The sequence below is a fragment of the Haplochromis burtoni genome, unplaced genomic scaffold, assembly GCF_018398535.1.
Source record: "Haplochromis burtoni strain Fernald_Lab_line unplaced genomic scaffold, NCSU_Asbu1 Contig_591, whole genome shotgun sequence".
Lineage (NCBI taxonomy): Eukaryota > Metazoa > Chordata > Actinopteri > Cichliformes > Cichlidae > Haplochromis > Haplochromis burtoni.
The window spans coordinates 191,184-206,243 of NW_024582952.1; the positions used below are offsets into that span (position 1 = coordinate 191,184).

The 15,060-nt window shown below is 40.5% G+C and overlaps 2 protein-coding genes across 2 annotated transcripts; one reads left to right on the plus strand and one right to left on the minus strand.

The window, feature by feature from the left end:
• The first annotated feature begins 2,913 nt into the window (after positions 1-2,913).
• Positions 2,914-6,486, plus strand: LOC102291835 (ATP synthase subunit beta, mitochondrial). The gene is made up of 10 exons (XM_005948574.3): positions 2,914-3,066; positions 3,855-4,028; positions 4,130-4,304; positions 4,485-4,606; positions 4,686-4,870; positions 4,963-5,121; positions 5,298-5,420; positions 5,595-5,807; positions 5,886-6,087; positions 6,212-6,486. Exons 1-10 carry the CDS (start codon positions 2,964-2,966, stop codon positions 6,307-6,309), a joined length of 1,554 nt encoding a protein of 517 aa, XP_005948636.1. The 5' UTR covers positions 2,914-2,963; the 3' UTR covers positions 6,310-6,486.
• A 1,429-nt stretch (positions 6,487-7,915) lies between these two features.
• LOC102292154 (retinol dehydrogenase 7) lies at positions 7,916-14,731 on the minus strand. The gene is made up of 5 exons (XM_005948575.3): positions 14,587-14,731; positions 11,547-11,861; positions 8,530-8,788; positions 8,295-8,458; positions 7,916-8,211 (listed from the first exon to the last, which is right to left on the minus strand). The coding sequence occupies exons 2-5, from the start codon at positions 11,857-11,859 to the stop codon at positions 7,988-7,990; spliced, it is 960 nt and encodes a 319-aa protein (XP_005948637.1). The 5' UTR covers positions 11,860-11,861; positions 14,587-14,731; the 3' UTR covers positions 7,916-7,987.
• Between the last annotated feature and the right edge of the window lie 329 nt (positions 14,732-15,060).

Sequence of the window (15,060 nt, forward strand, 5' to 3'; positions counted from 1 at the left end):
ATATCTTTTGGTACGGCAGCTCCCTCCACTGTAAAACTAGTGGAATTACAATTCACAATTTCCCAGTTTCATCCTGCAGACTAACTCAAAATATGTCACGGTTCTGGGTCAGTTTCGACCCAGTATTTTGAGTTTTGATTGATTAGTTTATTTTTGAATGTTTGTTGTGGTTTTGGGCTCTATGAGTATTATTATTATTATTATTAGAATTCTATGTTTCTGTTTATTCATGTTTAAGGATTTGTTCTCGGTTGTATCTCACGTTTAGTTTAGTTCAGGTTCCATGTGTCATTCTGTCTGTCTGTCTCTCAGTGTCAGGTCTGCGTCTTGGTGTAGTGTTCTCGTTTCCTGTTTTATTGTGAAGGTCTGCATCTCATGTGAGTGTGTTCAGTTTTACCTTTGTCTCGTCTTGTTGATTATTCCCAGCTGTGTCCACCACCTGTGTGTAATTCCCCTGTGTTTCTCTGTGTGTATTTAAGTCGTGTCCTCTGTCATTGTAGTTGCTGGTCTGTCTGTGTATTCCACCCTGCGTCATCTGTGTGTTTCCCTGCTGTCAACCGCCAAGTGTTTCTGCTCGCTTTCATTCATGTTCAGGTTCATGTTCTGTAGTCAGTTTGTTCCCAGTCTAGTTTAGTCCTTGTTCGGTTCGCCTTTTGTCCATTTTTATTTTGTGTTTAATAAACCACCATCACACCTTTACAAGTGCCTGCTCATCTCACTCGCATTGACAAAATATTTCCCATATTTCTCTCTCTCTCGTGCAGATGCCTTGAGCCATCTGTTATGTCTTTATATTTTGTTAGCAAAATGGGAATTAAATGTAGCAATTCATTGAAACATGGGCGAACAAACAGTCTGAATTGTATAAGGCACAAACAGATTGTACAATTCGAACACAGATGAAACGCTACCTTTGTTTCATCCTCTGACAAGTTTGGCATGGTGGATCACAATTTAATCAAACTGAATCAAATTAAACACAATTCAATTATATTTATACAGTGCCAAATTACAGAGAGACAGAAATAAATATGTGTATAAACAGATAATGAGTGGAAAAAGGTGCATCATGGGAAGCCCCTAGCATCCTAGGCCTATTATAGAAGGATTCAAGGTCATCCGATCCAGCCCTCACTATAAGCTTTGCTAAAAAGGAAAGTTTTAAGCCTAATCTTAAAAGGGTGAGAGGGTGTTTTTCTCCCAAATCCAAGTTGGGAGCTAGTTCCACAGAAGAGGGCTTCTGCTTCCCAATCTACTTTATACTCTAACAACAAGTAATCCTGCAGTCTGAGGGAGGGTTAAACACTATAATGGGCTGATACAGTAATATGAGGTCTTTAAGATCCGATGGGCACTGATTATTTAAGATCCTGTATTTGTAGAGAAGAAATTTAAATGAGATTCTGTATGTAACAGGGGGCCAATGTTGGAGAAATAGAATCTCTCTTACTAGACTCTGTCAGTAATCTCACTGCACCATTCTGGATAAACTTTTCAGAGAGTTTTTTGGAGAGCCTAATAATAATGCACTACAACAGTCTGCCCTAGAATTAATAAATGCATGAACTAGTTTTTCAGCATCACTCTGAGTCAGGATGTTAGTGATTTTAGAGATACTGTGCAAATGCAAGTCCTACATTTTTTTAATCTAAAAATTGAGAGATGCATCCTGGTCAAAAACAAGATTCCAAGATCCCTCAAAGTGTTACTGGAGGACAATGTAATGCCATCCATAGTAAGTATCTTGTTAAACACCATATTTCTAGCATTTATAGGGCACATTACAGATTCAATTACTGTACTCGGCCCCATTAGATTTTGCTTTTTATAATTCCATCAGTTGAGAAGATTTTCAAAACCACTGTCTGAAATATGGCCGCAAAACAGGACCGAGCCTCAGATGGCTGTAGACACTCACTGTGTACAGTCATCTGTGCGTTTTTCTACCCAGGTATGCTTTTACGGCATTGGCAGTGTATATCCTGGTCATGCTAAATGGCTTTGTGACATCCACTGATCATTTCAGAAACAGCGGATTGATTAAATGAAAGGTCAGATGCATTTTTCAGGATGCAAGTCAAGTCTTTGCTGTTTATTTTCCTGTTTCTTAAGGACATGACTTTCAGCAACAACTGCTGCTACTTCACTGATGAACAGTTTATTCACACCATCAAAATGGAAAACAAATGATCAATAATGAATGTAAAAAATGAGTATTATAGTAAAATATTGCACAATATAAAGGGAATATGGGATATTTGTTAAAAGCAGTTCTGGACAACAAAGTTGTCCTCAATATTTTATTGATAATGGCAATAAATGTGCAAAATTTAAAAAAGTGGTTTGACAGGAACAAACTAAATCTAAGTAAAACTAAAATCACAATTCAATTATTGTTGAATTAACCCTAACCCTATTACTGTTATTACTATTATTGCACAGTACTCTCCAATTTATGCTGTGAAACTTTAACATTAGCAAGGTAATTTCGATTTACATGTACAATAAAAAATAAAGGGCTATTCTGTTCTGTAAAGTCTACTGGCTGTTGCTATAATGTAAACACGGTAGAAGTGTCTTGAGGCAAACTGAGGCAACTATTTCTCATTTTAATGAGGGCACTGCCAGTGACCTATAATAAAAATAGGTTACATGGATAACACTAGTTATTTAGAGTTTCATCAGGGTTTTTATTTAATTTGGCTACCCCACTGAGAGTCCAAACCATCTACATTAACTAAAACAAAGAATTATAACTGTGATTATAACATTTCGTTTGGGCGGTCATTTGGTTCAAATAAGCCAGCTCTATCGAGGTCACAATGTCAACTGCATGTGCTTAACTACTACGCATGCTCGTTGTGGCGTGTTTTACGTTGTGCGCAGGCGCAGTTCGTCTAAGCGGTCATACGTTATAAAGCCTGAAGTTCCTCTGTCTCTTTCCACCTTCAGCCATTTTGACAATGTTAGGAGCTGTAGGACGCTGCTGCACCGGGGCTTTGCAGGCTCTGAAGCCTGGAGTCCAGCCCTTGAAGGCTCTTGTTGGATCTCCAGCTGTCCTTTCACGTGAGTCCTGCATGCTCGTTGTTTCTGGAAAGAAGATTGTTTAAAGAACAGATGCATTTACGTGGCTGTCAGAAGAGGGCAGGGACCATGCTAAACTTAGCTGGTGCTAGCAACACGCTGGCTTGCCTGCCGGTGGCTTAGCAGGCCTTAATATTAAAATGTACATTTTAAATCAGCCGGAGTGTTTCCAAAACATTAAATGGGTACACATGTGTGCAAACAGATCTTTTCATGGTTACTTCGCATTGTGAAATGAGCAGACTGTATTATTCTTGTGTTATTAGAAATGACCTCTGTAATGACATGAGGCGGTCGAAGACTGCTGTTAGCATTCGTAGTTGCAGATTAGCAGGGTTAGACAGTCGGTAACACGGTTCACTTTTGTGATACGTGTGGAGGTAATACAGTGCCAAAATAACAAAACTATAAAGGGAAAAACAAAGTTGTGTCACTGAGTTTGTGGCCAAGTATGCAACATTAGCAATTCTAGCTCGGAATCGCTATCCATTCATCTGTCACTGTTGGCTCTGACGCTATTTAGTGGGAGAACTCGCTTATTTGCACTTAATGAAATAAACTGAAATTTTACTGAATTCTGCTTAGTACTGCTGTTTCACTTTCCAGTTTAAAAACGTATTCGCAGATTAGCCTAAGCCACTTGACATTGAGATGTACCGGCCGGACACACACAAGTATAGAAGCCCTTTTCGGTGCTTCTTCCGGCCATAATGCATAACAAGGTCACAGCTGCAGCACATCTGTATGACACTCAGTGGTTCATGTTCCAGGTAGAGACTATGTCGCACCTGCCGCCGCTGCCAGCACCGCCAACGGACGCATTGTGGCTGTCATTGGTGCCGTTGTCGATGTCCAGTTCGATGAGGGTCTCCCTCCCATTCTCAATGCCCTGGAGGTGGCAGGCCGTGAATCCAGGCTAGTCCTGGAGGTGGCACAGCACCTTGGTGAGCCAGCTGGATTATACTCATCACCTACCTACCTACAATACCACTAGCAACTCTTTTCTAGGTTAAACAGACACATCAAAATCACTTTCTGTTTTTAGGGGAGAACACAGTGCGTACCATTGCTATGGATGGTACCGAGGGTCTGGTCCGTGGACAGAAGGTTCTGGACACTGGTGCCCCCATCAGAATTCCAGTGGGTCCCGAGACCCTGGGCAGGATTATGAATGTCATCGGGGAGCCTATTGATGAGAGGGGTCCCATCTCCACCAAACAGTAAGTACACTTTGAAAATATCCTGCAGTTTTTTGTATGAGGTTTAAACATGCACAGTCTGAAGCAATGATAAAACCTGTTATGATAGGACATATATAGATGCTGTGCTTTTAAATGTTAACTGGTGTGTTCAGTGATTACATTAATCTACTTTTTTTTTTTTTTTTCCCCCCTTCTCAGGACTGCACCTATCCATGCAGAGGCTCCTGAATTCACTGACATGAGTGTGGAACAGGAGATTCTGGTTACTGGCATTAAGGTTGTGGACCTGCTGGCTCCCTATGCCAAGGGAGGAAAGATCGGTATGAGCCCAAACATGCACGTTTTCTCAGCCTTGACTTTGATGCGTGATAAACTAACTTGGTTTTCTCGACTTGACAGGTCTGTTCGGTGGTGCCGGTGTAGGCAAGACTGTATTGATCATGGAGCTGATCAACAACGTGGCCAAGGCCCATGGTGGTTACTCTGTGTTTGCTGGTGTGGGAGAGCGTACCCGTGAGGGAAATGACTTGTACCATGAAATGATTGAGTCTGGTGTGATCAACCTGAAGGATACCACCTCCAAGGTGAGGACTGTGGAAAGCAACTTTAAAAAGATGCATTTTTATTACAGCACATTCCAAAATGTCTGATTTAACCAAACTCTTGTCCATGCTAGGTGGCGCTGGTGTACGGACAGATGAACGAGCCCCCCGGTGCCCGTGCCAGAGTTGCTCTGACTGGATTGACTGTGGCTGAATATTTCCGTGACCAGGAGGGTCAGGATGTGCTGCTCTTCATTGACAACATCTTCCGCTTCACACAGGCTGGCTCTGAGGTCTGTGCAACTTGATTTAAACCAAAGCTTTCCTTAAAAATAAAGATTTACAACTGCTCTAGCTACACCACACATCCAATGTAAAGATTCTCATTTCAAAAGTTATTTTGTTTTCCTCCTTCAAATACACTGATTCTGTCAAACTGCAATCTTGATGACTTCACCTTCTCTCTCAGGTGTCTGCTCTGCTGGGTCGTATTCCCTCTGCTGTGGGTTACCAGCCCACTCTGGCCACTGACATGGGTACCATGCAGGAGAGAATCACCACCACCAAGAAGGGTTCAATCACATCTGTGCAGGTGAGGTTTGAGGAGTGCTGAGTCTGCATTTTAGAAATCAAATCTATTTACTTTGACATAAGCTGGAAACTATCTTACTGACAGTAAGGAATAAATCCTAGTTTTATATGTTGCTTGGCAACCTAAAGGGTAACCTAGGACTTCCAAAAATGCTAACAAGTCCTGTGTTTCCAGGCCATTTACGTGCCTGCTGATGATTTGACTGACCCTGCCCCCGCCACCACCTTCGCTCACTTGGATGCCACCACCGTGTTGTCCCGTGCCATCGCTGAGCTGGGCATCTACCCTGCTGTCGACCCCCTGGACTCAACTTCCCGTATTATGGACCCCAACATTGTCGGAGCCGAGCACTACGATGTTGCTCGTGGCGTGCAGAAAATCCTTCAGGTTTGCAGCTTTACCATTAGAATTAACATGACAACTGTAAGTGCTTCAAACAAACTAGGCTACTTTTTTCTTCTGTAGGACTACAAATCACTACAGGATATCATTGCCATCCTGGGCATGGATGAGTTGTCTGAGGAGGATAAACTCACTGTGGCTCGTGCCCGTAAGATCCAGCGTTTCCTGTCTCAGCCATTCCAAGTGGCCGAGGTCTTCACTGGCCACTTGGGCAAGCTGGTGCCCCTCAAGGAAACCATCAAAGGCTTCAAGAGCATCCTTGGTGGTAAGTTTGAATTGTCCCTTTTTTTTTTTTTTTTTTTTTTTTTTTTTTTTCATGGCTTGTGATCCTCAACTTCCTCAGCTCTGTTTATAATTTAATTGCCTTTTTTGTTCTCATTTCATTTCAGGTGAGTATGATGCTCTGCCCGAGCAAGCCTTCTACATGGTCGGTCCAATTGAGGAGGTGGTTCAGAAAGCTGAGAAACTGGCTGAGGAGCACTCATAAACATCCAGACAACCTAACTGAAGGGAAGAGAGAAGAGTAGAAGCAGAGAGGCCCTGTGGTTAGGAGCACTTGGTTTGTAAAACATGTCAAAATACAAATGTACCTGTCTTGTCATCCTGAAAAAGTTCTATTTAATGTTTCCAGTGAAAGATGGAATAAAACAGTCTTTACATAAAACTCATCGTTAACTGCATATTTTCTCAATGGTTATACTTGTAGTGGAAAATCTTGTTGCTGGTAAAGGAGTTAAAGAAATGGCTGTCCTTGTCTACTTTGACCAGAAGATGGCATTCTGGAGCTGCTATGTTAAGCTATCAACTGTGCTGCAGCTTGTCACATGCTGAAATAAAACAGTTGAACAATTCTGTCATTCTGCAGTTGTTTACTTGGTCAAAGTAGTCAAGACGATCTGAAATTGTACATATACATATATACATATATATGTGTATATGTATGTGTATATGTGTATATATATATATATATGTATATGTGTGTGTATGTGTATACACAAATTAAGTCAACATGCACCAATTTACATGCTTTCCAAAAACATGTACAGCAGAGTTTTATTGAACCTAAAAAAAAAAGGGTTATTGTGGCTAAAACCTATTTAACGCTTGAATTGGGGGTAAAAAAATAAAGTTAGTACGAAATCAAATCCTTTCTAAAGACAGTTGACTGTCATGCAGACATAACAGTGTTGACAGATGCAGCCAGTTTGACAAAGACTAAAACGTGATGTTTCAGAAATAATTTCATTTTAACGTTGTTTATTTCAGTGTTTCAAGCTTTTCACAGAAGCGTTATACAAATGACCACTCTAGATCTCAAACTGCTGTCAGAAGCCAGCAGGGACTATATGAATATAAGAATAAACAAAAGCGTGAAGGTACTACCTAAATACAGAGTTTTGGCTCTAAATCTGGTTTTATTAGAAAGCACTAATGGCATTACTGTTTACAGGAACAATGACAGAATATAAAGGCTTAATATATATAAAGGTTTCATATAGGAAAGATTGTTAGTGCCACTGGAGACAAAAAAATACTATGTATTTAAACAGTTTGACTCCTCGTCTAGATAGGAGTCATGAAGTAAAATGAACAGAATGAACCTTACAACCTCGTGTCCACCAGGTCAGTGACTCCCTCCAAGGTAAGATTAGCACTGCATCCTAAAAAACAAGATTTTACCTTTTCTATATCTTTTGGACATACAGTTCTATTTTTATTTGCGCAGCTAACTCTACCAATAACTATAAACATTTTGCTTTGTAACTTAAGAAGTTAAAATCCTGCAGGTGACATTGCAGTCTTGTTTTGATACTGCAAAACAAGGCATTTCTACTATTTGAAGTATAGCAACAACACGATCCTGCTCGCTGTGTACTTTGAAACCAAGTGTGAACTGGACTTTTTTTTTTTTATTGGTCTTTCTTAACCTTTCCCACATGCCTATCAATAATCTCATGGACACAGGTCTTTTCATCTGTTCAGACTAGCTGTAGATAAGATGGCCTTGAAAATGCCTTTGTGAAAAAGGTGCAAAGGTTCCTTTCTGAGAAAGTAATGTGATAAGTAATGAGAACAGATTGAAAGACAAAGCCTTTCTGAAATCAGTTAAATTTACTGATGCATGAGATGTACATACAGAGAAAATGCCTTTATTACATGCAAAGTTATTCTATCTGCTTGGCGATGGGAATAGCTTCCAGCTCTAGGATGTAATCACTGATGCAGGTTGGCATGTAGGATAGTGGCAGCCAGAAGAACTTGGCGTCCCAGCCCGGGGAGTAGCGAGTGCGAGGATGGACAGCAGCCACGGCGTGTTCCATGCAGCTGACCACTTTCATCAAGTCTGCATCACTTATTTTGGCAACTTTGTCAGTTAAGGTTGTTAATGCTAAAAGGGGCAAATAAATGAAATAAGAACAAATAATCAGTTGTGAACCAAAATAAATGGAAGAAGTGGTAATCCACATATACCTTTCTGTAGGTATGCCGTTCCATAATCATCTCTGACTTCCTGTGGAAGTTTATCCCAGATCATTTTAATGTTTTTGCTCAGGATAGCACTGTTGGTCACATTTGTCTTGAAGAAGCCTGGCTCAATGCAGAGGACTTTCACACCAAAAGGTGCCATATTTAACCTAAGAAGGACACTTCATCAACCCGGGAAATCTTTGTATTATCATACCAATATTTTATGAGTTCTCCTTACCTGAGGCTGTCATTGAATGCTTCAACACCGTACTTTGAGACAGTATATGGGCCCCCAACAGGACTGATCCTTCCAAACACACTGGCAACGTTCACCACCCTTCCCCTTGCCTTTTTTATGAGCGGTAGGACACTTAGGGTCACACCAATCACCCCATTCAGGTTCACATCCAGCATAGGTTTGTAGTCATTGAGGGTCAGCCAGTCACATGGGGCACTGGGAATGGAGATGCCGGCATTGTTCACTACAGCCCACAGGCCTAAAATAATGAAAAAGAGCACATACAGTCTACTGAAATTCATCTGTTCTTGACCAGAATGTTTTATGTGCACTAGCAACAGTAGTTGATCGACATTCAAATGGGAAAAATAACTCAAAGCGAAATTATTCTGCTCAAGTCCAGGTCCATATTTTTATCCCTAAACTCTACTACAGTCGGGCTGCATGACAGAGTTTAGAATAAACCCTGCTTATCTCATACTGGTTCTTATCTGTATGTTTGTAAAAGCAAACTCAGTCTCCTCCTCCTATAAGACCCTCCTATCATTAGCTTTCTTCTGACTGGCTGCCTGGGATGACCATATTATGCTTCCACGGAGCCAGACATTCTTTTTAATAGTTGAGCAATAGTTCTGCAGGCTTTCTGGAGGTCTTTAAATGTTTTTCTTTGGACATTTGGACCCTAAAGGGACCCCAGAGAGTACTGCGCAGTATCTTAGGACTGTGCTCTTCTGGACAGAGATCTGGGATTTTATTCCTGGGACTTGCTGCAGCCACTCACCTAGCTGGAGTTCATAGTAGCATTCCCACAGCACCCTGTTACCATCACTTCTCCATTTCTCATTGTAGATACATATTGAATACATCTAATATATGAAGCAAGATATATGGAATTATGTAGCAAAGAGAAAATTAATAAATAACTCTAAATATGTCTTATATTGTAGATTCCTGAAAGTAGCCACCCTTTACTACTTTCAGGGTTGACATCACAGTAAACCGTTGGCCTTTTCTCAATGAGCTTCATGATGTAGTCACCTCAAATGGTTTTCACTTCACAGGTGTGCCTTGTCAGGGTTCATTTGTGAAATTTCTTGCTTTCTTAATGGGGTTGGGACCATCAGTTGTGTTGGTCAGGTTGGTACACTGCTGACAGCCCCATTTGACAACCGTTAGAATTCATTTTATGGCAAGAACTAATCAGCTAATTAAAAAGAAATGAAAGTACATCATTACTTTAAGGACTGAAGGTCAGTCAGTACAGAATATTGCAAAAACTTTGAATGTGTCCCCAAGTGCAGTCGCAAAAACCATCATGGCTACGATGAAACTGGCTCACATGAGGACCGCCCCAGGAAAGGAAGACCAAGTGTCACCTCTGCTGCTGAGGAAAAATTCATCCGAGTCACCAGCCTCAGAAGTCACAAGTTAACAGCACCTCAGATTAGAGCCCAAATAAATGCCACACAGAGTTCCAGTAGCAGAGACATGCATAGTTCTCACTGTAAAGCATGGAGGAGTAGGTGTGATGCTTTACTGTTGACACTGTTGGGGATTTATTCAAAATTGAAAGCACACTGAATCAGCATGGCTACCACAGCATCCTGTGGGATGAGATGGACTGCAGAGTGAAGACAAAAGGGCCAATGAGTGCTCAGCATCTCTGGGAAATCCTTCAAGCTTGTTAGAAAACCATTTCAGGTGACGACCTCATGAAGCTCATTGAGAGAATGCCAAGAGTGTGCAAAGGAGTAATCAAAGCAAAGGGTGGCTATTTTGAAGAATCAAACAACTAAAACATGTTTTGAGTTATTTCACACTTTTGTCTTTACTACATAATTCCACGTGTTCATTCAGAGTTTTGATGCCTTCAATGAGAATCTACAATGTAAACAGTCATGAAACTGGAGAAAAAACCTTAAATGAAATCTTGTATCTGAGCAGCAGGATTTTAAATTTGTTCTGAATTTAACAGGGAACCAATGAAGAGACGCGAATATAGGAGGAATATGCTCTCTATTTCTAGTCCCTGTGAGTCCTCTTGCTGCAGCATTTTGGATTAACTGGAGGCTTTTCAGGGAGTTTTTAGGACATCTTGATAATAATGAATTACAGTAGTCCATCCTAGAAGTAATAAATGCATGAACTAGTTTTTCAGCATCACTCCGACACAGGAGATTTCTAACTTTAGAGATTTTGCACAAATGGATGTGCACAATATTGTCACATAATAAAATTAGGAATTAAATAAAAAATTTCTAACTGGGATGTTGGATCTTGGAACAAGCTTTTTAACTAGTTGTTTAGTCCTATGTACCCACATAATCCACCATTTGCGCTTCCTGTCATATGGAGTGTTACTAGCAGAGTTTCAGTGATGCTCAGTGGAGTCCTTTATTTACATTTGGGTCACACATAGCTGCTGGCATCTCCTCCTTCATACCCTGGTTGTACTTGGTATAATCTGTTTCTGCCTCGAGTGCTGAAACATATTTGTTGCTTCCACCTTCAAGCAAGAACAGTTTTTTGCATATTTTGCAAAGTACTTTATTGGAGGTTGTTGAAGCAGCTCTCTTTTAGGTATTCAAATTGTTGCTGACACATGTGCCTGGGCTTCCGTCATGCGTGCACATACTAAGGAAAGTTAACATGTGGCATTGCTATTAGAGTGATATGAGGCTATTACATTTTTATATCACTTAAAAATGTATACATGTCTTCTGCAATAATACCTGTATACATTTTTATATCACTTAAAAATGTATACAGGTATTATTGCAGAAGACATGATATGGCACAGTCCTACCAGGAAATGTACAGTTGGTGAGACCTCTGTGATTTTCAACCATTTATTTATTTTTTACCAGTTGGCATAAAGAAAAAGAACATCCTATAGACTTACTTGGTCTTAATGGTGCTATTGAAAGTCAGAGGTCACAAACATAAACAGCACTCAAACTCTGTGGGGAAACAGCTATTTAAATGAAGTGCAGGTATTTCCACCAAATAAAACTTACCACGTGCCCCAACCATATCCTTGATCATTGCCGCAACTTTGTCAATGCTTTCCTGAGAACTAACATCCAGATGAGTTGTGATCAGGTTGCTGGAGCAGGACTTCTTTAGATCCTCTTCTCCTTTCTCAGTGAAACAAGAGGCAATCACTCGAAAGCCCTGCTTGTCAAGATGCCGGGCCAGAAGATTCCCAAAGCCACTGTCGCAGCCTGTGATGTACACATACTTGCTGTTTTTGTCAGAGACCCTAGGGAGCTCTCTGATCCAACGGTACAGGTAGTAGAGAACCACCAGGCCCAGAAGGTACAGGTACATGACTGGAAGGACAAAGGAACGTATGTTTACTCGTTACTGGCTGTTTTAACAAAGTGAACAGAGTAAGCCACGTGACAACACTGTTGTGTAAGGCCAACTTTAAGGTACCTCTGCATGTTTGATTTGGCTTTCTTTTTTCTTAATAACAGAAGCCAGTGTTCTTTTCGTCGACAGTCCCAAGCCCAAGTCTCATGGCCAAAGTTAACAGTGAAGGCATCCATGTGCTGAGCAACAGGATTCATGGTTAAGCAGTGGCCTGCTGGAGGTCATTTTGTATCTGAGCAAACGATCAGGAACAGACTTGATGAGGGTGGCCTGAACTCAAGTTAGTGTTTAATTTGAACTGGGTGTTCTTCCAGTGTATGTGTTGGTGTTCTTAAGGTCAGTCATTGCAAACAAGGCCTGTGCAGGTGTACACCCTATATGAACCTCATACAGTTCAAATTGGGAGAAAAGCTAAAATAAATGTGCTAATTATAACTGACATCTAAATGAACTTTTGCTATTAACAGAGGGCAAAAAAAAGACGACTGTAAAGTTAGGCTTGGTTGTACTTAATAACATGATATTAATAATCATGATTAAACGTATTCAACTTATTAAAGCTTATTACTTTGAGCTGAACCAAAGTAGGTGACATGGATTCAAAATGGTTTATGCTACAAGTCTGTGTCCCCTCATTAAATTAAGCTAAACTAAACTTATTTAAAGAATTCCCAGTGTTCCAGGCTTCACTGTCTTGTTCCAGATGTTGCATCTGCAGATTCATCATTTTAATTATTAATCATTTGTTTGTAAATGCTGGTAAGTAAATGCTGTTTATTTCAGCATACAACTATTCAATTCAGTTCAATTCAATTTTTTAGTATAGCTCCAACAAGAGCTGCCCCAAGGTGCTTTACATTGTACTGTAAAGGCAAATACTTGTTGGCAGTGGGAAGAAAAAAAACCTCTCTTTTAACATCATCATCATCATCATTTATTTATTTATTTATATAGCACTTTAAAAACACACCTGGTAGACCAAAGTGCTGTACAATACTAATATGCACATAGTAATAAAACCAGACATAGCAATAAAGTTAAAAAACAATAAAAAAATGAAAAAAATAAAAAATAAAAAAAATAAAATAAAAAAAATAAAATAAAATAAAAATGTCAGTTACCCACAGAGTTAAAAGCCAGGGAATAAAAATAGGTTTTTAATAAAGACTTAAAAACTGGCACTGATGCAGCCTGTCTAATATGGAGAGGAAGGTTATTCCAAAGCATCGGTGCTGCAACAGAGAACGCTCGGTCTCCTCTAAGTTTCAGCCGTGACTTTGGGACCGAAAGCAGCAACTGCTCAGCTGACCGAAGGGAACGAGTGGGGACGTGGGGCTTCAACAAATCAGACAAATAAACAGGTGCCAGACCATTTAGAGATTTAAAAGCCAATAAAAGGACTTTAAAACGGATCCTGAATTCAATTGGAAGCCAGTGTAAAGAGGCCAAAATCGGAGTGATGTGATCAAATTTTCTTCTACCAGTTAAAAATCGTGCCGCAGCATTTTGCACTAATTGCAAGCGTGACAAAGTGCCCTGCCCAACCCCTGTTAAAAGAGAATTACAATAATCTAAACGTGAGGTAATAAAGGCATGAATAACGCTTTCCAAGTCACGCTTGGAAAGAAAGGGCTTAACCTTTGATAAACGTCTGAGGTGATAAAATGCTGATTTTACCACCCCGTTTACATGGTCATCAAAGGTGAGTGCAGAATCAATTTTAACTCCGAGATTTGTGATCGAACTCTTTAGTTGGGAAGTCAAAGCTGCAAGATCAACATCCAGAGTATGAGAAGAACGATTTGGGCCAAATAAAATTGCTTCTGTCTAACAGGAAGAAACCTCCAACAAAACCAGACTCTGGGAGGGGCGGCCATCTGCAGCCACAGTTACCAGTTTACAGAAGTGCATGTCTGTGACAATACATCATAAAACATTACGTGGTTAAAAAATAAATGCATTTCATTGATTAAACTCGTAATTGTACGGTGTAGCGTATAATTGTAGTGGCTTCATCTTACAATATAAAGCGACTAGAGGCAACTGTTGTGTTCCCAGTTCCCAGGGAGCCTCCCTCTCTTAATGCACCATGGAGCATATCAAATCAGTGCCTTCCTCTCCTCTATACAGGAAGCGTAAGGCTCAGACATTCCTATGATTATGCCTTTTCCTGTTAGTTTGCATTTGTGGAACTGATTTCTTTAACTGCTCTTTACAGACTTTTTTTTTTGCCGTCTACCTGCTCAGTTTGAAGGAAGAGTCCACGGCCAACATTGTTCATTATTTTAAATAAAAAACAAACAAACTCAGTGACGATGTTAGGTCGTCTAAAGTTAATTAAACTAAACGCACTTCATTTAAAGTCCGCCTCTAAATGTTCACAGATGTGACCAATTTACGACTACAAACTTTTGGGGTTTATTTGTTGACTGGTTGAAATAGTTGACGTGGAATCCAGCTAACCTGGAAGATGGGACTTGGACGCTTCTTTGCTCAATGTGACAGCAGAACAAAGCTGGGGTCTTATGGAACAGAGTTCAAAGTACATTAACTCGAAGTTTCTTAACCCTTTTGAAACAAATATTAAAGCGTCCACCAAACGTACTGAAAATGTAACACTATTCATCTACTCAGCTACTGACTTATGCCAGTAATGTGCTGTCAGTTCACGGGATTTCTCACCTGATCCGAAGAAGATTTCACAGACAGTTTGTGACAACGTACGTATCCCCAACAGAGTTTGTTACCCTGCATCGGGAGCGCGCACTGGACAGGGAGAGCCGATCCAGTTGACCCCGCCTACTAGTTTAGTCTTTTCTGTTCTTTCTTTCTTCTTTCTTTCTTATAGTTGTATTGGCGGTTGGCAAACAATTGAAAGGTGCATTACCGCCACCAACTGGTATGTAGTATGGTTTGGAACGACTGACAGATGGCGCGATATGGCCCCTCTGGCCAACACCAGTAGGCGGTAGGGTAAAGTGTTTTGCCCAAGGACACAACGACCAGGACAGAGAGCCCGGTTACAGATACGCTTCCCAACCCCCTGAGCCACGGTCGCCCCCACAGAAGCGTTATACAAATGACCACTCTAGATCTCAAACTGCTGTCAGAAGCCAGCAGGGACTATATGAATATAAGAATAAACAAAAGCGTGAA